This window comes from Rhinatrema bivittatum, chromosome 2, assembly GCF_901001135.1.
Source record: "Rhinatrema bivittatum chromosome 2, aRhiBiv1.1, whole genome shotgun sequence".
In the NCBI taxonomy this organism is placed as follows: domain Eukaryota; kingdom Metazoa; phylum Chordata; class Amphibia; order Gymnophiona; family Rhinatrematidae; genus Rhinatrema; species Rhinatrema bivittatum.
In genome coordinates, this window is record NC_042616.1 from 63,944,093 (window position 1) to 63,968,828 (window position 24,736).

Below are 24,736 nucleotides of genomic sequence, written 5' to 3' on the forward strand. Positions count from 1 at the left end.
AATAAAAATACATGGGTCCCTGGTTAACAAACCACAATTTGTTTTTGGATCCAGCAGTTCCCTCCTGTCCTTTGGCCTCAAGCTCAATCAGAACCAGAGCTGGGAAATGGCACATTGAACCTTCATTTGTAAATACCTGAAAACTCCCCCCAACCCGACTTTTATATCCTATCCATTGATAGTCTCCCTTCAGTACCCTGCAATCATGAGTCCTTAATTTGACCATTCAGTGTCACTGTTGTGCAATGTCTATGACTCTCTTCCCCTGGGGGCTGTGAATGCCACCTCTGCAACACTCCCAGCCTCAGTCATCTGGGGAGCAGAAACTTTGAGCCAGGAATCAATTCTAGATCCCTCTGCATGAGACACTGGGCCAGTCCACAAACCACTCTTCTAACAAATCTCATCTCTAGCAATATTTTCTATAAAATAATTCTTTTGTAGGGCTAATTCAAGGCAAATTTTGGTGTACTAAATTATTTTTCTACATATATAAAATATCTACCTAGTATGTATAAAAGCCAATTGTGATATTTGTATGTTTGTCTATCCTAGTTTTTTAATAGACTCTACTTCCATCTTGTGGTCATTGCTGATACTGCAGCCTCTCACATTTCTTGGAATTAGCATGCACTAAATGCAAATAATGCATGGTGAAAGAAAGAGGACACACTAGCTGTAAATAAATCATGCTGAAAAGAATTAAAATGTTCTAACTTGAAATAATGTGCACTAAATTCAAAGGAGCACAGTAGAAAAAGCCAGATCATGCTCATGGCTGTCAATAGAGAGCAAGGCAGAGCAGGAGACAGCAAAGGTAAAGGAAATGGATAGGAGATGAGGAAAGAGAAGGGCAATGGGAGTGAAGTGCAAAGGGAACAGGGAGAGGGGAATGGAGCTCAGGGAAGTGGAGCAGGAGAAGGGGGAAAGAGAGAAAGGAAAAGGGAGCAGGTGGAGAGGGGTAAAAAAAGAGGGGAGGTTGGTGAGAGGGAGCATGGAGAAAAAGGGGAATTTGAGAGTGTTAGAAAATGGGGAATGTTGGGATAGAGAAGGGAAAGGAATAGAAGGGAATAGGAGGTGTGGAAAGAAGGGAAAAGGGTATGAGCAGAGGGAGAGAGAAAGTGGGTGATACTATTTCAGGAAAATTTGTCCGTGAAGCCGAATATACATGTCATTGATCCACAGTGCTGAAAAGGGGTTTTCCAGATGTGAAGGAGAAACTCTACGTGTGTAAATGCCATTTTGTCCCTTCATTTTTGATAGCACCTTCCACTAGAGTGTATGTCTTAGTGACATAATTGATGACGGCAGAAAAGGCCAATTGGTCCATCCAGTTTGACCAGTTATTCTGGTCCACATCACCAAGGAGATATTCCGGCTGCCAGCCACAAACACCTAACTGCCTGCAGGATATCTATATAAATCTATAACCCTATAAATATCTATCTTTCTATATTTATTTATAGATATAGTTAGATATCTAGAGAAAAATATAAATAGCCTGCTTGGTGTAAGGAAGGAAGCACTCCAGTGCATACGCAACATATCCCAAGGCCATAATCCGGTATGTCAGTTCTTTAGCTGCAGTTACTTCCTTGCAGAAATGTTCTTACTAAATCTTGCTTACCGGTGTAATTAGCAGGGTACTTCCTTCCAAGGTACAAGGATGCAGGCTATGTAACAGTTCTCTGCTCCTTGCTGTCTAGTTCCTTGTGAATAGCGCATCAGCATAGCTATGTTAGTGCTGATTTATAACAGCAGTTGGGATTAGGAGTGGAGGTTAAGCATGACTGTTCGACCGAAATACTGCTGCTGGCATGTCCTTGCTAACTCTAAACAGGGGGAGCTTTGAGGGAGGGCAGCAAAGGTTTGTTTGCTTTCATTAGCATCGCAATGTGCCATTCTCCCTTTTTTTTTTTTTTAACACAAAGTTTCAAATCCATTCCAGCGCGGAATAGATGGAAGCACTAGGGCGATTTTTCTCCAACTCTGAAAATGCTAATCGGGCTTGAAAATCTGAAGCACGGCTCAGGCTGCATATGGCGTGCTTCCTGGATTTTCTGTGCCAATGTCAAAGTCAGGTGAAGTTTTCTTTTCCACTCCATATTTGTAGCCCTGTTTCATGTGTGTGTTGACATCACTAATAATGCCAACACTTACTGTACATAATGCAGCACTGAAATACCCTTCCAGGTCGATTCATGTATCAGGAAGATCTTGTTTACTAGATAAAGCACCCATCGAAAATGACAGGATTTCATAGCTTAATATTTCATGACATACATGTGGAAGTAGGGATATACTGTAGGAATTCCATACCACCTTTGCAAATGCAAACAATTTTAAGGTGAATTTTCAAAGCCCGGCATGCGCCAAAATCAGGAGATGCCCGTGCATGGAGGGGGTTACACTCGTCCGCCATATTTTAAAAGCTGCCTACATGCGTGTGTATCTCCCGCTGCATGCACACCTCACTCAGAATCAAAAAGGGGCATGGTGTGGGCGGGGTCATGAGATATGTGTGCAAATATTTACGTGCCTGGGTGCGCGCCAAGTTCTAGTGCCACGTAACTTTACTTCTGCGATGGAGGAGGCGTAAGTTTAAAAAATAAAAAAAATAAAGTCAATCCTGAGGATCTGGGATACCTGGTGGGGGGGGGGGGGGGGAATGCAGGCTATTACTCCAGGGGACTTTAGAGGATCTAACCCTATACTGGGTGAACTGGTGAAACCAGTCTTGGCGTGGATGCACAGCGGTTATAATATTCCCTGACTTCCGCGGCCCAAACCCAATTTGCGCCATTGGACTTGCAGAATCAGGCACACGCATATGCAGACCAAGGCTGTTTAACAAGGGTCTGCACGCATGCCTGGACACCCGCTTTATGCACCCATGTCTATGTGTGCCCACGTGCCCCTTTGAAAGTTAACCATTCCTATGTTTTTGCACGTGACTGAATGAGACTTCGTGTGTGAGGGTCAGTCTTTTTTTTAATGGAAGTGGCACATCTTTTAAAATAGTGTGTGAAAGAGATTGTGGTTTAGTGTGTGTGTGAGTGCGTGTGTTTGTATGGGAGTGTGCTTTAAAGGGGGAGTTTTAGTTTGGGTGAGATGGAGAATGGCAGAGTGTGTGAATGTGAGCGAGAATATCCCTTCTTCAGATGAGCCATGGTGTGGCAATACTTTATCAAGGTTCCGTTACATAGTAGCATAGTAAAATATCATCGTGTAGATGATAGCAGAAAAAGGCCAATTAGCCCACTCGTTCTGCCCAGTTACTCCTGTCCACACTGCTAAAGATATATTTCAACTATCAGCCATCAAAATGTGACTGCCTATAGGATATCACTTTTTAACCAAGTTAGTTTTTGTTTTCTTTCTTATTGGTTCTCTACCATCCCATATTAACACAGTAACATAGTAAAGATGGGGGATAAATACCAAATAGTCCATCCAGTTTGCCCAGCAACTTGCTCATGGTAATAACTGGTGCTGTGTAAAGGTTTCCCCCCATGCCTTCTGTTAAGGGTAGTAACTGCCATTCCATGCAGGTTACCCCCATGCACCCCATTCTTCATTTCCAACATCCAGCATCTAAGGATCTTCTGTGTTTATCCCTTGCCCTTTGTAATTCATTTACTATTTTCATCAGGCCCTATCACTCCTGCCCTATGACATCACCAAGGTTTGTAATATTCTAAACTAGGAAGGCTGTTGCCTGCATCTCTGGCTTTCTTGGTCCCCAGGGCATTTTTGGATGGTAGCTGACCACCACTAATTTGCCAGCAACATCTGAGTTGGTTTCTTGGGATTTTTGTAGCCTGCTGCCTGGGGCAGGCAGCAAGGATTGCTACCCCATGGCCTTAGGTTGTGCTTTCTTTATCTGCCCCTTGATATCTAATTATTACCTTGATGTCTTACTGGACAGTACTTAGGCACCCCCAACCTGTTGGTATTGACACTGTTGGTTTCTTTAGAATTACACCTTTCTTTGATTTCACCTTTCTTTGAATCACCTTTATATGATTTCTGACCAAGATAAATGCTGCATTAAATCTGCAGTTTTAAAATACCGTCCGCAAGAGCTCAATTAAGACTAAACAAAATCATCAATACAAGTTTTTAATTCTGAGGTAAAAATGGTTGTTTTTGAAAGCTCATCCTTTATTTTATCTCCTACATGATATTTTATTGAGTGAAACTTATTATGAATGTAGAGAACCTTTGGTTTCCCTCAATAAAAGGAGGGTACTAATTTACAGGGAGGTTCAAAGCTATTCATAGTAAAGAGAGGTTTGGGTTGTACTCCTATGTGGAGATGCAGATGGTGTGTTCTAGCTGTTTATCATACTTTAATTCTCATGGATTTTAAATTAGACTCTCATGCGGACAGATGCTCTCTGTCTCTTGCTGTACTATTTTTCCCTTATTTATTGGAAATAAATTGGGGCTTTTCTCCTGTTGGGGGTCAGCCTCTTATCTGAGCTGATTCTGCTTGTTTTACTCTTTTGTGAGAGCCTTGATACCTTTTTTCACAGAGGATTGGGGCATTTCTGTGTAAGGCTGTATCGAGGGGTAGGGAAGACCTGCAGCATGTTATTCCTCCTCCAGGGTACAAGCCTGACAGTGACCCAATGCAGAGGAGTTTCAATTTAACTTAACTGCTTTTTGGACTATCTTCTCAATTGGGAGACATGGACTCTTGTTTTGATTTCTCCCCCCTTATAATTGTTATTTGAAACTTAGTGCCCTTGTGCAACAGGGACTCAGTGTCATATAGACACAAGAGAGGTAGCTTTCGTCCAGGAAGATCCTGAAGATGGGAGAAATCCACAAAGAAGAGAGTTTTGGCAAATGTAGAAAACAAAAATAGGAGCTGAAGGTATTTCTAAGGACTGTATATGCTGCTGGCTCAAATGCAAGGTATTTGAGAAGGGCTGTACCCACTCGGTACTTTCAGAAGGATTTAAGAAGACTCAGGAGAGAAGTAGGGATAGGCATTTGGGAGAAATGAAATACAAAATGAGACAAAAGTTCCTATTTCATTTCATTTTATTCTCAAACCACAACAATTGAAAATCTGATGAAATTTTGTTGATTTTCACCTTTAGTTTTGAAAACAAAACAGTGATCTGTCTAGACTATGCCTGGGCCTGAAGCTGGTGCCTAGGCCTTGGAACTATTGCTCCCTTACACAGGGAGCCCTGGAACTCAGAGTATAAATGCTATCCATGGAGAGACTGTGAGATTGAAAAGGAGTTGTGTACAGAAAGGGTCCATCATTTCTCTTTTTCTATGCGCCAGTTAAAGGAATCCATCCCACCTAGGAGTTACATGAAGGTGTAACTCCTAGGTGTAACTAAAGATCTATTAAACTCACAAAAATGTTTGTATAATATTGCTAGTAGCTGATAATGAAATTATTCTTTGCTTTTTTAAAAAGCTATGTTTTATATTTATTAAAAACAATGATTTTGGAATGAAAAACCCAGTTATTTTAAAATTTGTTCTGGACAAATGTAATCATCCTGGGTAAAAAAACAAAACAAACAAACACTCAAAAGAAAGAAAAAAACTTCAAAAAATGTCTTCAGAACATATGCCCAGTGTCAGAGTGACTCATTGAAGATAGACTCCTAGTCTTCATAAAGTCAAATTTATATAAGACGCTAGAAAACCATTAATAGATCAACCCGACAAAGGGCCTTTGTTTCATCGGATTGCTGGTTTCCTCAAGGGAACTGTTGCATGATTTATTCTGGATAAATCTTGTAAACGTTAAATACTAGTGATACAAATTATTGCAATAAATAAAATGTTTCCACTTATCTGACTAGTCAGCATATCGTGTTGCTTTTATTCACTAAATAATCTGTTTTGAAGGCTTAACTTGTGTTTCAATTGCAACAGGCAATCACATGCTCAAAAATCCTTCAATGATCTGTGAATAATAATAAATGTATTAATGGCTTCTAGACAGTGAATCATATATAATATGTAGAAGAATGCAGTCAATGTTCCTTCAATGAGGAGACTGGGTCCAGGCCAATGCCAAGATCGGGGCAGGCAGCAAGGATCAGTGTCAGAGTCCAGGCTGAGATCAGGGCAGACAGGAGCAAAGAGGAGTAGCCAGTGTCCCTTAGATATGTGCATTAATTTCAAATGAATTTAAAAAATGCAACAAATAAGGGCAATTGGTTTTACTTAGGGGGCCTTGAAATGAATCAGGGGCTCCCCAAATGAACTGAACCTTATTTATTGCATTTGTTTGAAAGGGATGCATCAGACCTAAGTCTAGGCCCAAGGCTAGGGCCTCAACTTAGGCTGAGGCCCAAAGCAGGGGCTGTGGCCTACACCTTAGCATGACACTGGTGCACAGGGCATAGGCCGAGAACCAAAGTAGGGGCCATAGCATAGGCTTTTTTTTTTTTTTAATTTATCATATTTTCAAATATACAAGCATAAATACTTGATTGAGACACATGGTGAAAAAAGAAAAACAATACAACATAAAGAAATGTTCGTTCCTATAATCAGATAAGTATATCAACTTTTCACCACAGTTTCTAAATCCTCTATAATGGGGAAAAAGAAATAAGAAATTTAATAAGGCATCCATTTTAGAAAAAGAAAAGGAAATATCAAACGATCCAAACAGGGCTCCCTAAATAAATTAATTATAGTTAGAGTTCTTATTGAGGTGTTGTACTTCTCAGGGCTACTTCATTTTGTTTACCTAGTATAAGTTTTCTTAATTGTGAGGGTTGAAAGAAACAATATTTAATTTTTTGACCCTCAACACAGCATTTTCAGGGAAACTTCAGTTTAAATGAAGCACCCAATTGTAAAACTTCCACTCTTAAACTGAGAAATTCTTTTCTCCTCTTTTGGGTTTCCTTAGTAACATCAGGATACATTCTTATAGACATTTGAAAAAATGTCTCTTCTATATTCCTAAAGAAGAGCTTCTGGACCCACTCTTTGTCCGTATTTAACAGAAAAGAAATTACCATAGTAGTTGGTTGAGCTAATTCTAAATTTGTAGATTCTAATATATCAATTACATTTAATGGTGTCAAAGATGGTTGTTCTTTATCTAATATATTTTTCCATGAGGGAATATAATATACTTGAATTAAGGGGGGTAACGTTTGCTGGGGAATTTTGAGCACCTCCATAGCATATTTGTTCCACATCTCTCTAGCTGAGAGATGTGGAACTTAGGAAAATTAACCAACCTTAAGTTTTTATTTCTCTGATTTTCCATACACTCCATTTTCCTAGAAAGGTATTGATTTTCTTTTATAATTAACTCATTTAAATTTTTCAGTTTCTTTAATTCAGCTATATTTTTTCCAATGAGCTGGTCCCTCACACCATCATCAACTCTTGACTCCATTTTTTCCATACTATTAACTATTGGGTTCAGTTGCAATGATACATTTTTATTTACTACAACTAAGGTTTCCCAAATGGTTTCCAGAGAAAAGACTAAAGGTCTCTCTATAGAAATTATTTCAATTTTCCCTCCTTTTAAATCTTGGCCCTGAGTTGACAATAAACCTTCAGTTATCTTCCCCCCCTGGTTTACTAGTAAAACTAGTTTGTTCTGCTCGCGGATCTGAAGTTGTCCCCAGTCCATTTCCCAACTCGCCACTTTCCTCAATAGGCGGTGGGTTGTCTGTAATCGGATCAGTTCTTATAATAGCAGGATTCTCAGGAGGGATTCTAACATCCGGGGATAAAGAGATCTCCAGTTCACGAAGATTTGCCATGCCTTCCTGCAAACCTTCAAGTGATACATCACCCAGTCGAAAGGAAGCCCTTCTGATGTGGGCATCCATTGGGCCCAATACCGGACTGACCAAGCAGTCATTTGCAGACCTTTCCCTTGCCCTCCTTTTACGGGATGAGTGAGGCATGCTATTATGCGAAGAAAATAAATAAAGGTAATACTTAGCTTGGCTGGATTGGTCATCCTAATTCTTATTTCCCCAACTGGAGACTGAGAGGTAATTAAAGAATCTATTAGAAAATCCATCCAAAATCCATACAAATCCATGCGAAGCCAGGCAAAGCCCGGCAAAGGCGCGCACCCCTTGGGTGCACGCGGCTTTGGCAGCGTGCCAGCATTGGCTGCGTGCCGCAAGTGGCCCAATCTTATAGGACCACTTCCGGGGTCCCGCCCTCCACATCAAGGCACATTGCTGAAATGCCGTCTGAGCAGTGAGCCTGCTCTTACCCCCGGATTCTTCAGCAAAAAGCAATTGAGCAATCCTTCCCTCTTGGTCTCCGGCCATAGCATAGGCTTGATCCAGGGGCTTCGGCCGAGACCCAAACAAGTTCTTACCTGATCCGTCAGATTTATGATGGCAAGGCCAAGGCTTGGGTCCTGACAGCTGGGCCTTGGTAACTTTCAAATGGGCATGCACATATATGCAAGTATGTTGGTGCAATCCCAGAGACATGTCAATTTTATAACATATGTGCACATATGTTACTGGGGAGGCCTTGTTTCATTTTTTTGTTTTATGGGCTTAATTAAAAATTTACTTTGTTTCTATCGAGAAACAGAAACAATATAGATATTAAATGAAATGATAACCAAGGGAAAAAATCCCCAAAAATGAAAAAAAAAAAAAAGAAACTGCATTTTTCAGGCTGCATACCCCCTTCTGGGGAAATAAAGGGGCAGTTTAGGGACATTCTGGGGCGGGTTTCAGAAATACACATGGTATTTTCTGTTTTGTAAGAGATATCCACGAATACATTACCTAGCTTGTTTCTACACTTTTATACCTGCTGATTAACTCAAGCAAGTGAAATCAGACTTATCGATTGCAGTTTTGCGTGGGCAGTGTTGGTGAACTGGCGAGGATTCAGGGTGACATGCTAGAGGCTATAAGTGAATTAGGGGAAGTATTAGCAAACTGGTAATTTCAAGTACTTGTGTGTACTTTATAAAATAATATACCTACCTCCGTGATTAACTCTGGGTGTTTATTCACAAGGACGGTAACTTTTAAACCAGTGCACAGACGCACATCTGCGCGGCCATTTTATAACATGTGTGCGTACATGGGCACGTGTTATGAAATGGACTGACTGCATGCACATGTGCGCACTATTTTAAGTGGATGCGCACTTTTGCGCACAAATGCCGCTTCTACCGCATATCGTGGGGGAGGATTTTAAAAGGCATGCGTGCTGACGCAATTACCAGTATTCCCAGTTCGCTTTGGTAAGGAATAGGGCTTCCAAACCCTTCCAGTTTATTAGCCTCCCTTCTCCTCTGTTAGCTTCGACCCTTAAAACCTGACAAACTGTCTATTTATCATTAGTTTATAACTTGCACATCATCCATAGCAGAAGTAAAGCTGCAGGGGATCCTGTACTTACGCACGACTTTCAAATTAAATTCCAGGAACGCCTATGCTCTGCCCGGACCATGCCAACTTCCCATCCCTTTTTGTGAATGTTTCATTTGTTTTCATAGCAGCAAGTATGCACATATCCAGGCAGCTTTTAAAATCAACTCGGCATGCGCCGGCCCAACTTGTCCACATATCTCCCGGTTTTGGCGTGCGCCGGGCTTTTAAAATTCAACTTACAGTATCACAGTTATTTGGCACGTAAGATATCCTCTTGTATGTTTATAAAATGGATAGTGAAAATATATGTTTTCTTGCATTGTAAATGTGTGCACGTACTGAAACATATGTACATATTTAAAGAGTTGAAATTCATAGTATTTTATAAACTGTGCAACTTCTACTGCACAGTTTATAGAATACTATCATTAATCTCTGTGCATCCAGTTATTGCCCAAATCCTGTATCATGGATAAGTTTGAAATTTGTATATTTCTTTCAACAGATATTAAGGGCCGGATTTTCAAAGGTTACGCGCGTAAAATCCCAAGGGATTACGCACGTGGCCGGGCCTTACGAGCGCCGGACCAATTTTCAAAGGGCCCGGCGTGCGTAAACCCCAGGGATGTGTCTAAGTCCCATGGTAAGCGAAAGGGGTGGTCCGGGGGATGGGGCGGTCAGGGGCAGGGCGGGGCTAGAGGTGCCTGGCGCAACGGCCATTTGCCGCTGTGCTGGGGGATCTCGCACCGGCAGGATGCCGGCACATGCAACTTGCTCCTGCTCAGAAGCAGGAGCAAAAGGTAGAACAAGGAATTTGGGGGGATTTAGGATAGGGATAGGGGATGGGCAGGATAGGGGAAGGAGAAGAGAGGTTAGGCTAGGGGGTTATAAAATTGCACATCCATGTGCGTGCGCCGGGTAGCGCACGCACATGGACGCACACACGTAATGTTTTTAAATCTACCCCTAAGTGCAGCAATCAAGAAGGGATCTCAAACTCCCTAGGCCTAGTTTTGTTTTCTAAATTAAATATTTCATTAAATATATATAGCCATGTTTCAAACAGAGCAAGAAAGGCTGCTGAATTAAAATATATATTTTAGATTTCAATACCAATAGTCTTACATATTCTAAAATTAAAAAAACAAAAAACACTGTTGCACTGCTGTTGTAATATATTATGCATTAACTATATTGGTGCCTTGGCATTAATAACAGGTTGTTTGAGTACCAAATTAACTGGTGCCTAATTAAAATACTAGTCAAGACATTTATTGACAATCTAGCTAAATTGTTTATATTGTTGTTGTTTTTTTTTAATGAAAATGTTTTGTTATGGTTTTATCATTGTATGACTGTTTTATCATGTAAACTGCTGTGATTTGAACCTGGAATGACAGTATATAAATAAAATAAAAAATAAAAATAAATATAGATCTTAGTAAACCAGAACTAGGCAGATTTTAACATTGAAAGCCCCTGGACATGGATTAACCATATCAAAATCTGAATTGATTAAGGCTCATTTAATAATAGCTGTACCTTGTTGACGTGAGACTTGATGCAAACTGATTGATGTCTAGGCTGTGCTTAGTAAAAATTTGATTTTCCTAGGAGATGAGTTGGGGCTTGATTCAATCTTATTGGTGTCTATGCTGTGTTTAGTAAAAATTGGATTTTCACAAGAGGTAATAGGCTACCAGCCAAGTAAAAATGTTATCCTTGTCAATTTATGAAATAATTCAACTCTAGTGTGCCAAAATAATGGGAAAAAAATCAGGAAAAATCATAAACCTATTTGAAACCTAACGTTTTTTTTAGCATGAATTCAAACATAAGAAATAAACTGAGGTTGATTGCTTGCAAGCAACCACTTTAGAGTTCATATACTCACAGAGGAGCATCAAATACTAAACTCTCATAGTTTATATGCCCATATTACAAATCACAGTCAACATAAGAGGACAGACTTTCATAGGTAGGAACTTCCATGTTTGTTTGTTATAGCATGGAAATATGCAAATGGCCCTCTCTCCTAGACATCAGCTTCCACTGTGGAGACAGTCTCAACAATTATTTTAAAATATGATTAATAAGATCTTGGATTTATGGCATTGACCTACCACTAATTTATTTATATGGATTTGATAAAAGCAAACATTGAAGACCAGAATATTCAGTGAAACTACCCTGATTTCCATGTATGAACCAAAGGAGTGGATAAACAAATCCATTTTTATTCAATTAGGTCCTATATACAGCATACAACTGACTTTGGCATTATGTGCTTCTTAACTTTATGTGAGCATCACGTTACAGTGGTTGTGGCTTATGTTCTCACTGCCGCTTGTCTTTTTCCCTCAAGGTGGATGCCGACGATGTTATTACCAAGGAGGAGCAGATTATCCTTTTGATAAATGCCAAAACAAAGTGTGAGAGACATCTGAAATCTACAGTGCCAGGTGCGTACGATGAGTGTTCCCTGTCATGAAACTCTAGCCAGTAGATCTTTCTATAAACCTGGAATGACTGTTTCTTCCTTTCATGAATTGAAGGATGTGATAAAGAATATTAAGACTCAGCAAAGTCGGCATGCCGAAATATATTTATTTAAAAGGGTCAAAAGTGTTTCAATGGGTGTCTCTAATAACAAATGTATGAATTAGCTACCCACCTCTTTAGTGAGAAATCTGCCCGCTGTGCAGCGGCACCTGTCATAAACCAAAACAGTACTTTAGAAATGATAGGAGTACTGATATATTTGTGATGACCATGGGATAACACAGTTCCATACTGGTATCATGCTCTGCTCCTACTATACCATTTCTTCTTAGACCATCATATTTTTTACCATTTTGGTATGTTAACAAGATGCCTTGTCTTTTGGCTTACACACTACAAAAAATGGACTTTCAAGGCTGACTGGTCATTCAGATTTTGCGGTTAATCTTACGGAGTTAGCAGACCTAAAAACTTGATAGAATGCATGGCTTTCTTTCTACCACTTGTTGTTGTATACCTAGATGCAGTGAAGCAGCAAATGCAGAGGCTTTACATAATAAAATGTTTTATTCATTGTTTTAAAAATAATTTTTATTTTGCACATTTTGCATAAACGTCAATACTGTTTTAATCTCATATAAAACTGCTTGGCTTTAAACTTCATCCACATCATTGAAATCATTGGTCATTTTTGTCATTTTGATTTCAAAAGTCCAGTAAAAGTAGAAATACATACAGAAGTCCATATTCAAAAGCCATTTAGATGGATAACTCAAGTTATTGGTTTAAATGGGTTATAAGGTATATTGAGCCTCTTATCCAGCTAAATTATAGCCAGATACGTTGTTAGCCGGCTATAATTTAGTCGGATATAAAAGGGGAATTTTGTGGGTCCTGTTATGTAGCCAAATATCGGGTATATCCGACTGTTAGCCGCAAAACTTTAGACCTACTCAGAAGCAAGTCTAAAGTTATCCAGCCTTATGCGGCCGTATAACTTTAGACTTAACCGGAGATATTCAAAAAATAATGTATCAGATTAAGTAAGGTTCCATTAAAAAACAAAACAAAAAAAACCTCACATTGCGAACTCTGCTCCGCCTCGCTCCCAGCTGAGTTGCAAAAGCCCTTCAGAACAGAACTTGCCATCCCCCAAAATGGCCCATTTAATGTTAGCAAAAAAATATTGGGTCTGGCAGTCCCCCCTCCACCATTTCTAAATGATAAGAGGCATGGAAACGCTGCCTAATGAGGAAAGGCTAAAGAAGTTAGAGCTGTTCAGTTTGGGGAAGAGACAACTGAGGAGGGGATATGATAGAAGTCTACAAACTCATGAAAGGACCAATCGGTTATTTACTCTCTCAAATAATAGAAGGACTGGGGGCACTCCATGAAGTTAGCAAGCAGCTCATTTAAAGCAAATCAAAGAAAATTCTTTTTTACTCAGCGTTTACTTAAGCTCTGGAATTAATTGCTAGAGGATGTGGTTACAGCAGTTAGTGTAACTGGGTTTAAGAAGGGTTTGGATAAGTTCCTAGAGAATAAATCCATAAACTGCCATTAGGGTAATTAATAAGCATTAGTGGCTTGTGATCTATCTAATGTTTGGGTGCTTGCCAGGTACTTGTATCCTGGTTTGGCCTCTGTTGGAAGCAGGATGCTGGGCTTGATGGACCCTTGGTCTGACCCAGTATGGCAATTCTCATGTTCTTATGTTCTTATGTACTTCACCTTATACTTAAATTAAATCCCACAGATCCCCCCCCCCCCCAAATGCCCACCACAACCCTTTCCCTTCTACCCCCCTTGCCACGCCCCATACATTTATTTGAAGTTGGTCTCCAGGATTGTGGTAGCCTCCAACTGCGATCCAGCACTGGCGCCTCTGCTGATGCCTCTGCCTCTGCCCTTGCTAGGCAACTACGATGAATACCTCTCTTGCTATATCATAAGAAATAAAATGGTAAAAGCAGAGCAACGTGGCAAGAAGGGTAACCGTAACACCCACAAAGGCATTTATCATTTCTTGCACGTGCACAGAAGAGCGGAGCGAGCAGGCTCCATAAAGTGGCAAGATTGGCTGGCAGCAGTGGTAGCAGAAGTGATGTTGTTTAATAATTTTTAAATATTGGAATGGTAGGAGCAGAGCAACACAGCGAGAAGTGAAGCTGTAATACCTCCAAGACTGTGCTGTTATCAGTGTCAGGTCCATGGAGCATTTGTAAAATGCCTATGCAGATAGAAAATGAAGCATTCTTATGGACTGCAAAGTTTATTGCAAAATAATATTCAGGATCTCTACGTTGGTTTTGATATGGTAGTTGGAGCATGGCATCCTGCAGTTGGAAGTATTAGGCCACAGTGGTTACAGTTGGAGCAAGACAGGCTTATGCAAGATAGTTTAGGCCTCAGTGAATAAAGTGGAGCAGGCATACCACAGCTGGAAGTGTCAGACCAGTATGGTTATGGTTAGAAAACAGCATGCAGTAACAGAACGTGTCAGGCCACAGTGGTTATGTTTGGAGAAAGACAGGCTTTTGCAGGATACATTAGGCCTCAGTGAATATAATCCAGCATGCCATGACCCAGCTGGAAGTGACAGGCCACTGTGGTTATAGTTTGGAGCAAGACAGGCTGATGCAGGATACATTAGGCATCAGTAGATATAGTGGAGCATGGCATGCCACAGCTGGAAGTGTCAGGCCAATGTGGTTAAGTTGGAGCATGGCATTCTGCAGTTGAAAGTTTCAGGGCAAAGTTGTTATATTTGGAGAAAGACAGGCTTATGGAGGGTACGTTAGGCCTCAATGGATATGGTGGAGCATGGCATGCGACAGCTGGAAGTGTCAGGCCATTGTGGTTATGTTTGGAACAAGATAGTCTTATGCAGAATGTGCTAAAACCTCAGTGGATATGGTGGAGCATGGCATGCCACAGCTGGAAGTGTCAGGCCACTGTGGTTATGGTTGGAACAAGATAGGCTTATGCAGAATGTGCTAAAACCTCAGTGGATATGGTGGAGCATGGCATGCCACAGCTGGAAGTGTCAGGCCACTGTGGTTATGGTTGGAACAAGATAGTCTTATGCAGAATGTGCTAAAACCTCAGTGGATATGGTGGAGCATGGCATGCCACAGCTGGAAGTGTCAGGCCACTGTGGTTATGGTTGGAACAAGATAGGCTTATGCAGAATGTGCTAAAACCTCAGTGGATATGGTGGAGCATGGCATGCCACAGCTGGAAGTGTCAGGCCACTGTGGTTATGGTTGCAGTATGGCATGCTGCACTTGGAAGTGCCAGGGCACAATGGCTATGTTTGGAGCAAGACAGGCTTATGCAGGATAAGTTAGGCCTCAGTGGATATAGTGGAGCATGGCATGCCACAGCTGGAAACGTCAGAACATGTTAGGCTAGGCCTCAGTGGTGGTTTATGGAGAAAAGGAAGCAGAGGATCACAGTGTAGTCATGCCCCAGTGTTGTTTGGCTAAGATCACCACTGAGGCATGCCTTCACGGACTACCCCAAGGTTCTGCTCTTTTTGCGGTTTTATTTAATATAGTTATCTTTCTCCACTCCGTGAATTGTTATCCTGGCTAGGAGCAAATTACAAATTATTTGCTGACAATATCCCTAAACATGCCTCATGGTCAGCAACCATTGATCTACTGAATCTCTGTTTCTCCTCAGTAAGATCATGGCTGCTCATCACCATCTTATGCTTAATTCGGATAAATCAGAAATCTTAATCTTCAGTAGAGTTACACTAATTGATGCCCCTACTTTTACTTTTGAGAATCTCGCTATAAAAGTATCCTTAACTGTGCAGAACCTTGAGGTGTTAATTGAACAGTGGCTTACAATGAAGCCTTATGTTAGTTCCCGAGTCAAGCCTCCCTGGATTGTTGAAATGTCTAAAACCTTTCCCACCTGCTTATGATTTTAGAACTGTTTTACAAGCTCTGGTACTAAATAGCCTGGACTACTATAATTCCCTACTTGTGGGTCTTCTTACAAATTTTCTTAAAGCTCTTAAACTGGTACAAAATTCTGTAGCAAGAAAGCTCTTGCTAACTGGGAAAACTCTCAGAGAACACACATTTCCCTCATTATGTTCGCTGCACCGATACCATGGCACATTAAATTCAAAATAGTTTTATTGTTTTTTAAACTATTGCATTGTAATGTTATATCTCTGGGTCCAAGCTATTTTAAAATTTTATGTCCCACCTTGTTCACTACACTCTGTGAATCAAGATTTACTAGAAGTCCCCTCATTTAGAATAGTTCATCTATTTGAAGCATGAGATTGTGCTTTTTCTGTGAATGGCCCCTACTTTTGGAATGAACTTCCAGATGCTATTTGATCACTATCTTGTATTTATGTTTTTAAAAAGGCATTAAAAATGCCCTATTTTCAGAAAGCAATTGATGATTTGCAGTAAGAAGGAGTTTAAGATGAGGTATGCAGCAAATGTGTTGGGCAAACCTTTGGACAATATAGCTGTTAGTCCCCAAAGGTATATTTAATTTTATATTTATTGGCAAGAGCTGTAAAGTACTTTCTAAGGCTGTTTTTCAAAAGCACATTGATTGTTCATGATTTATGTGTTTTATGTGTTTTAAATGTTATGGTTTTGTATTTTAATTTTAATATATGATTTTATTGTTTGATGTTATTCATATTTTATGATTTTATGAATGCTCTATTTGTTATCCACCTTGATTATTTTTGATACATGCAGAATATACATTTTTTTTAAATAAAAATGCACAAATACAAGCTACTTACATTGTATTAAAAGATGAATTTTAAAAGCCCAGTCCATGCAGTAATTACGGATGCGAGAATAAGTCGGGCTCGTGCGTATCAACCGTATTTTAAAGAGCACTCAGATATGCATGTAATGCTGCGGGGCATACATCTCAAAACTGGTGGGTAATGGGCATGGTCTAGGAGGATATGGGCATGTTGGTGCCTGCCAAGAGATGTGTACATAAATAATTATGCACCCTGACACATGCCTAGGTCCCCTGCCATGAAAATTACTTTTGCTATGGATAACATATATTTATAAAAGAAAAAGATTGAGCTATTTTGGAGGGGTTTAAAGGGTCTGGCTAATGGGGAAATACTGGCTATTAAACTCGGGTGGGGGGGGAGTAAAGGGGTTTGGAAGACCTAGCGGTTAACTGGTGAACAAACTCATAAACTGATAATGGTATCGGCAGGTACCCCTTTTAAAATTCCCTGACTTATGCGGTAGAAGCAGGATTTGCATGCCCATTTATAATTTGGCATCATGAGCCTGCTGCCAGGCTATTTATAACATGTACGCATATACACACGCAAGTTATAAAATGGCCGAGTCCCTGGGTACGAGCTGACATACACATGCCAGTGTGCACCCATGTGCTGATTTGAAATTTGTCTAATGATTTGAAAATTCATCCAATAACATGGCACTTTTTAAATTATTACTTAATAATTGTATAGTCCTTACCATAACCTTTTCCAAGTTTTTATTTAAACAAGATAATCCATACTGGGGTGCATTTTCAAAAGGTTTCAGTGCATAAAATTGGAAATAGAATGTATGTTCACAAATAGTATTCTGTACATGCCTGTGCGGTTTCTGATAGTTGAAATTGTTAACTGGAAGCATTTAGAGATTTTGTACAGCCTTCCCTGCTTTGTAAGAATGAATTAACTTAACTTTCAAGTGCTCAGGCAGCTTCTTGGAGGAACCTATAGTTGTTGAAAGTAGACAGAACAACAATAGATGGTTAAAAGGGTCAAAAATTTGTATAACTATACAATTGTTTTCACGTGACTAATTGAAGGCCTAACAAGTTGATCTGCTTTTTTAGTCTTCTGTTTTAGATAAATAGTAATGACTCAATTGGAAGGCTATCCAAAAATTTGCAGATGCCATATTTACTTTTTATTATTTTCAATCTGTTAAAATCAACAAATAAATAATAATTTTGCATTAAAAGCTACAGAAGGATGCTGCGTTTACATTTTGTGTACTGCTATCTAGAGCTTGTACCATGTAGAGCTTGTGTAAGCTTCTGTTCACTTGAGATATTCATTGATACATACAGTTTGACCAGGTGTGCCTAAATTTTTGCATACACAGTTGCAAGTTAAGTAGCAAACAGGCTAACTATGAAATAACAAGCAATATTATTCTAACATAGTTGATTAGGTACAAAGTTATCTGGCTACATATACTGGATTACTTTATTCAAGTACATTCAGCGGGATATTTATCCAGATAAATATCCCTGATAACTTGTCTGGCTAATATTGTCCAGATGAGTTATCCATTTTATGGTGTTTTTTTAATATTGGCCTCATATATAGATATACTGTCTGCACAGAGGTCGTCGTCTTGACTGGCTCCTCGACACTACGGCGACCTTCGTGTGGACTGCGCAACCTGGCACCGACAGCCTTTGACCCTGACCCAGCGGCTCGCGCAGACAGCGCATACCCACCAGGGTAGGAGTCCGGGTCTCTCCAGGCCCAACCCAACATCCTCCTCGATGCTCCCAAGCAGCCTCCGACTGCCCTGATGTCATCGGGGGGAGGAGACCTCCAGCAGGCAGGCTCTAAAGTGCATGGCAGGCCGCCCCTTCAGCCCTTTTGAATCTCGACTGGCTCCTCGACCCGATGGCGAACTCCGTGCAGATGGCGCAACCAAAACTATAAAGTCAGAATTGGTAACACGGAATCCACCCCCATCCATTTAACTCAAGGCGTCCCCCAAGGCTCTTCCCTATCCTCCACCCTAAGCAACATATACCTATTGCCCCTTTGCCATCTCCTCTCTGATCTTGGCCTCCCGCACTTCATTTATCCTGACGATGTTCAAATCCTCATCCCCATACAAGAATCACTATCCAAGTCACTTGAGACCTGAGAAAAATGCTTCACCTCAATAAACCACCTCCTCACAAACCTGCATCTTGCCCTAAACTCATCAAAAACTGAGCTCCTCCTCATCTCTCCCCACCACAATTTAATGCTCTCCCCCAACATCAACCACTTCCACTCCTCTACCTCCTTCCCCCAACATGTACGAGACCTTAGTATCACCATTGACAATCAACTGAACCTGAAAAAATTCATCAACTCAATCACAAAAGAATGCTTCTTTAAACTCCATGTCCTCAAAAACCTTAAACCACTCCTCCACCTTAATGATTTCCGCACAGTCTTGCAGACCACAATTTTCTCTAAACATGACTATTGCAACTCTTTACTCCTAGGCCTCCCCACCACAACCATCAAACCACTCCAGATGCTGCAAAATGCCTCCACCAGAATTCTAACACCCACAAATCTGACCATATTACTCCCATCCTGAAAGATCTCCACTGTCTCCCAATCTCAATACAAATTCTCTACAAGAATCTTCAATTATACACAAAACCCTACACAACTGCAATAGACACTGGCTAGATGACTCCCTTCGCTTCCACACTTCCAACCGACCCACTAGATTAGCTTACCAAGGAACCCTATACACACCCTCCCCCAAGGCCACCCACCTCTCCTCCATGAAAGCTCGAGCGCTATCGATTGCAGGTCCCGCCCTTTGGAACTCCATGGCGCACGACCTCTGTCTAGATCTATGCACCCAGAAATTCAAATAAAAACTAAAGACCTGGCTCTTTAAACAAGCCTTCCCTGAATAGCCTCTATCTCTTTAACTCCCTTTCAACACTACCCTACTTTCAAACATATACCTTCCCTCCTCCTCGCCTCTTCTGTCTCTTTTTAACCTTCACTAGCATACTTGATCCTTATATTGTACAATACATACTTTTTCTCCCTCACCATTATCATAACTACCCCTCCCCCAAATCGGATCCTCTCCCCTTCTACCATTGTACATATGTAGTGCTGTAAAATATGGTATATTGTATATAGTATAGTATATAGTATTTAGTATGGAGTATGTGGTTTATTTTACTACTGTTACCCCTTATCATATCTTTATGTCATGCTATTTCCAAGTTACCACACCTTACGTTCCTTGTATTAAGGTAAGTTCCTTGTAAAGTGATATGATGTTCCTACGAATACCAGTATATAAAAGCATCTAAATAAATAAATAAAATAAATAAATAGATATATTATTCCTTCTGGATTATAAATGAAAGAGAAAGAATAGAAGCATAGTGGGACAGTCTCACAACCAATCATTTCTTTCTTTTGCAATACTGATTGTTATGTAATAAACTAATAGTATCATCAGTGTGCAAGAAAGTATGACTGCAATTCTATTAATTCTTTTATATCATGATTAACCCACAAGCGTTTTTGGAGTCTGGAGGGTGACTATCCCTCCAAAATGTGTAAACAGAAGACTAGATCTTGGGGAGAAATGTTTTCATATAAAAGAAACTAGGGGTGTGCATTTGTTTTGAACGCATATGTAAAACGCAACGTAATTTTTTTTTAACTTAAAAAAGTGATGAGGCGAAAATGATCGGATTTCCAACTTATTCAACATAGCTATGTTGAATACGTTGGAAATTGCGATTGTTGATCCTAAATAAAAATTTAAACCCCTCACCCTCCTTAATCCCCCCCCAAGACTTACCAAAACTCCCTGGTGGTCGAGCGGGGAGTCAGGACACCATTTCTGTATTCCTTTGCGAGGAGCACGTGACATCTGCGTCACGTCGGAGTGACGCGGACGTCACGTGATTCCCCGCGCGTTCGCTCCGGGACCCTATTTGGACACAACCGGAACTTTTGGCCAGCTTGGGGGGGCCTCCTGACCCCCCCAAGCTGGCCAAAAGTTCCGGTTGTGTCCAACGAGGGTCCCGGAGCGAACGCGCGGGGAATCACGTGACGTCCGCGTCACTCCGACGTGACGCGGACGTCACGTGTTCCTCGCAAAGGAATACAGAAATGGCGTCCTGACTCCCCGCTCGACCACCAGGGAGTTTTGGTAAGTCTTGGGGGGGGATTAAGGAGGGTGAGGGGTTTAAATTTTTATTTAGGGAATCGGTGCACGTATGGACATAGACTCAACTTATAGAATTCTACATATGTCCATATTGACCGAAATTGACCCCCCCTTTCGACTTATGGACTTATGAACATAAACTTTTTGTCTGCACATCCCTAAAAGAAACTATTTGTAAGATGATGAAAGCATATATTCAGAACTTGCAGAAAAAGCTACCATAAGCATTCCATTAGCACCTTCAACTTCACCCAGAAACATAACATAAACACCTTTTCAAATAATTACATACACACCTTATATTTTGCTACGCTTCCAGCGCTTGTTATATCAGATCTGCGCTGGGTGCACTGGGAGCAGGTAAGAGGATACCTTACTCCTGGCAGGGTTTCTTGTGGTATGGGGAGAGGTGAGGGATATGTGGGGTGGGTGGGGAGGAGGCGGCGGGGAAGCATTTAAAAAAATGGGAGAGAAGGGGGAGGGACAATCTAAAAACTATACTCCTACAAAAATTAGTCTTTCCTTGGGGCTTCGGTCCAATGTACATATATTGGGGAGGGGAGTTTTAATTGGACTGCTGGTCCACTAAGGTCTTTGTTTAAGTAACTGTGTTTTGTGTTTGAGGCATTGACTCTGCCCACGGGGAGGAGCCCCGTGATGAACCACTGCGATAGGCTGACACAGCAGACACAGAATGGATAGTCTTTATTGTAATGCTGTAGTAGATGGTAGGCAGGAAGATAAGGCACAGATCAATGAGGTGCCAATACGCTCAACAGGCTCAGAAGAGTAGTCTCATCAGATTTTCATGATAGGCAGGAGCCCGCATTGCGGGTAACGCCGCGGCTGGTGGGTGGAGTTAGAGCGCTGGTTTGTAGAGGAACTCACAGTATGAAGGTGTCTTCCTGATGGTAGAAAGGTGGGATTGAAGGTCCATGGTGCAGGATATGAAGTGGATAGGCCCTCGAGGAGAGAGTACCCAGTGGTCCAATATCCTGGAATTGAAAATAGATAAAGACCCCCGAGGAGCGGTTTTCTTAGGTTAGTGAGGACCCCGAAGGGAAGATGGAAGCGAGAGACCCCCGAGGAGTGGGTGTCTAGAGCTTCTGTTGGAGCGAGGCCCTTAGCGTAGTGAGTGTCTAAGGTGGCAGTTTAGAGCAGGCAGAGTAGTGAAGTGAAGTCTCTGCTAACTCATTTTGGTAGTGGAAGCGGAGGCCAGTTATACCCGGAAATACTGACGTTATATGGTGGGGCTGCCTCCGAGGTTCCCACCATGACGTGTATTTGAGCATCAGAGATGTGCGCGCTCGCGCCCTAGGAGACCATGGGAGTGAGCATGGTGAATGGGGACGCCCATGCTGGTCGGAGAATGCTGAGGCCTGTGGCATTCGGCACCGGAGACAGCTATCTTGCCCAGAGAGAGAGGATAAAAAGAGGTAAGGCAGAGCGGTCACAGCTGTCTGCGACCGACGGACGCAACACTGTGCTACTTAACTGAATATCGTCAAAGTAGAAAGTTATTAAGTCTAAGGAATCCAGTTACTATGAGGGTCATTTATCAAAGTGCTATATGGCTTTTTCGCATGCAAAAAGTGCCATTAACGCATGGAAAAGCACCATACCGTTTGGTGCAATGCAAATGAGAAAAAGGGGAGGATATTTTGGTCAAGTGGGCTGGGCTCACAGTTTTGCATGGTTGTGATGTTTTAAGCTCCTGGAGAGCCAGCCAAGCTTTTTTTTTTGGGGGGGGGGAAGTGGGGGGGGGGAGGGAGAGAAGGGGGGGAGGGGGAGAGAGAGAGAGAGAGAGAGAGATGGAGACAGACTAGCCATAATGCCCTCACACTAGATAGGTATTTATATTTCTATGGGAGGCCCACCTAGTCACTCGAGGTGAGGTTTAGATATTAGTGTAGGGGCTAGGGGCCACTTTGACATTCAAAGTGAGACGTACGAACAGAACAGTGCTCTCTTGTGAAGATTTGATGAACTTCGGAGTGAGGAAACTCATCCAAAGATGAGATTTGTGCAGTGTTCTCTCAACCTAGCTTGATGTTACCCAGGTAGGTTGAGAGATCCTAGCTTGATGTTACCCAGGTAGAGGCCCCTAACCCCTACATTAATATCTAAACCTCACCTCAAGTTACTAGGTGGGCCTCCCATAGAAATATAAATACCTATCTAGTGTGAGGGCATTATGGCTAGTCTCTCTCTCTCTCCCTCCCCCTCCCAAAAACACTCCCCTTTTCCTATCACATGCAATATCCTAAGGTATTTTGTAAAAATAAGAAGCCCATGTCTTATTTGACCTAACAGTTTCATGTAAACCAATGTGATATGTCGGTATATAAAACAAACAAATAAATAAATAATGGGCAACCTAACTGGTTATATTCAAATATAACCAATTAGGTTTTTAAGTTATATTTAGATGAGTATACTCAGTGGAATGTTTATCCAGCTGAATATACGTGACAAGTTATCCAGCTAGCTTTACCTGGATAACATTTCCACTCACTGGCTTAGTGAATATGGACCTGACAGATTTAAAGAGCTTTTATCCACTTCTCAGATTTTGGATAGAATGACCAGTTTTGCCTTGCCATCTTCTTCCTCCAAACTCAAGCAGAATACAGCTGCAGAGAACCTTGGAATTGTATACACATATACTAGAAGAGAAACTGTTCCACATAATCGGGAGTGCCTGGAAGTATGTTTGTGCTTCCTAAAAGCAGATTAAGTTTTTCAGACTAATCTGATTATAATACTTGCAATGCCTGTTATGCAGCTGTGTTCTGTCTCCATAAACTAGATAGATGGAACGGGATATTTCAGGCCAGATGTTTTGCCAGTGGCATTGGTGAGTTTTATCATTGCATCACCATTAAAATGCAACTTTCTATAAAATGTTACAATCCTCAGTTAATATGTCAAATTTAAAAGACCAGATATAGTTAAGCAGAATCAGTTTAATTAGAGTTGTGTTCACACTGCTTTCCTATCTTACTGATAAAATACAGATTATAAACTCCTGATCCCATCTTCCAAACAACCATATACTGCACGCTCAATTGACTGACTTGTGCCTGTTTTCCAGTTTGATGTGATCAGTTAACCAATACAGGTATTTAAAACATCTTGTCCGGCAGTGTAGACCAAATGGAAATTTTGGATCAGCTATGGGAAGGTCTGCTCCAGGTACCGACAGTTAAAAGAGATGAGGAAGAAATCTATTCAGAGAAGGATCTTTTCTGTAGCTGGCCTGGAAATTTGGAATTTAGCTCCACATGATATACAGTTAGAGAAGAATTATTTGACCTTTCGTAAATCGGCAAAATGTTGGCTTTTCACAGCTTAACTATTTGGTTATATTTTGGGTATGGGAAGGTAGCAATATGCACCTCTTTTAAATGCATTATTTATGCTTAAGTTAAAGTTTGTATTTTTTTAATGTTTTTATTGGAAGTATTATTGAAAGTTTTGTATTTGATGATTGTATTGAATTTTTAATGTTGTAAACCGCGATGACCAGATTCATTCTGTGGGACTGGTATATAAGAATGAATGAATGCATAAATAAGTACATAAATAAATAAATAATAAATACAGGATATTTTCTAAACATAAAACCATAGACCATGACAGCAGATAAAGATCATAAAGCCCATCCAGTCTTCCCAGTCACATCTCCCATTCATCTGTAATGTCTGAAAATTGAAAATTAGTGCACACCCATGCATCGAGAAATGGTCAGGAGAAGTGTTTATGCAATCTGAGATGGATTGTGCCTTATTTTTTTTAATTAATTTCAAGCATAATGAGGCTTATCACCCTTTCAAGTACATAGCCCCTGCTATATGATGATTGATGACTCTTGCA

At 40.9% G+C, this 24,736-nt stretch overlaps 1 protein-coding gene across 2 annotated transcripts in view; it reads left to right on the plus strand.

The window, feature by feature from the left end:
• The window catches only part of PTH1R (parathyroid hormone 1 receptor), a 595,747-nt gene that overhangs the window by 279,068 nt on the left and 291,943 nt on the right, over nucleotides 1-24,736 (plus strand). For both annotated transcript variants that reach the window (XM_029588269.1, XM_029588270.1), the window contains exon 2: nucleotides 11,737-11,833. In XM_029588269.1, the coding sequence (XP_029444129.1) occupies nucleotides 11,737-11,833 (97 nt within the window). The remainder of the gene's footprint in view (nucleotides 1-11,736; nucleotides 11,834-24,736) is intronic.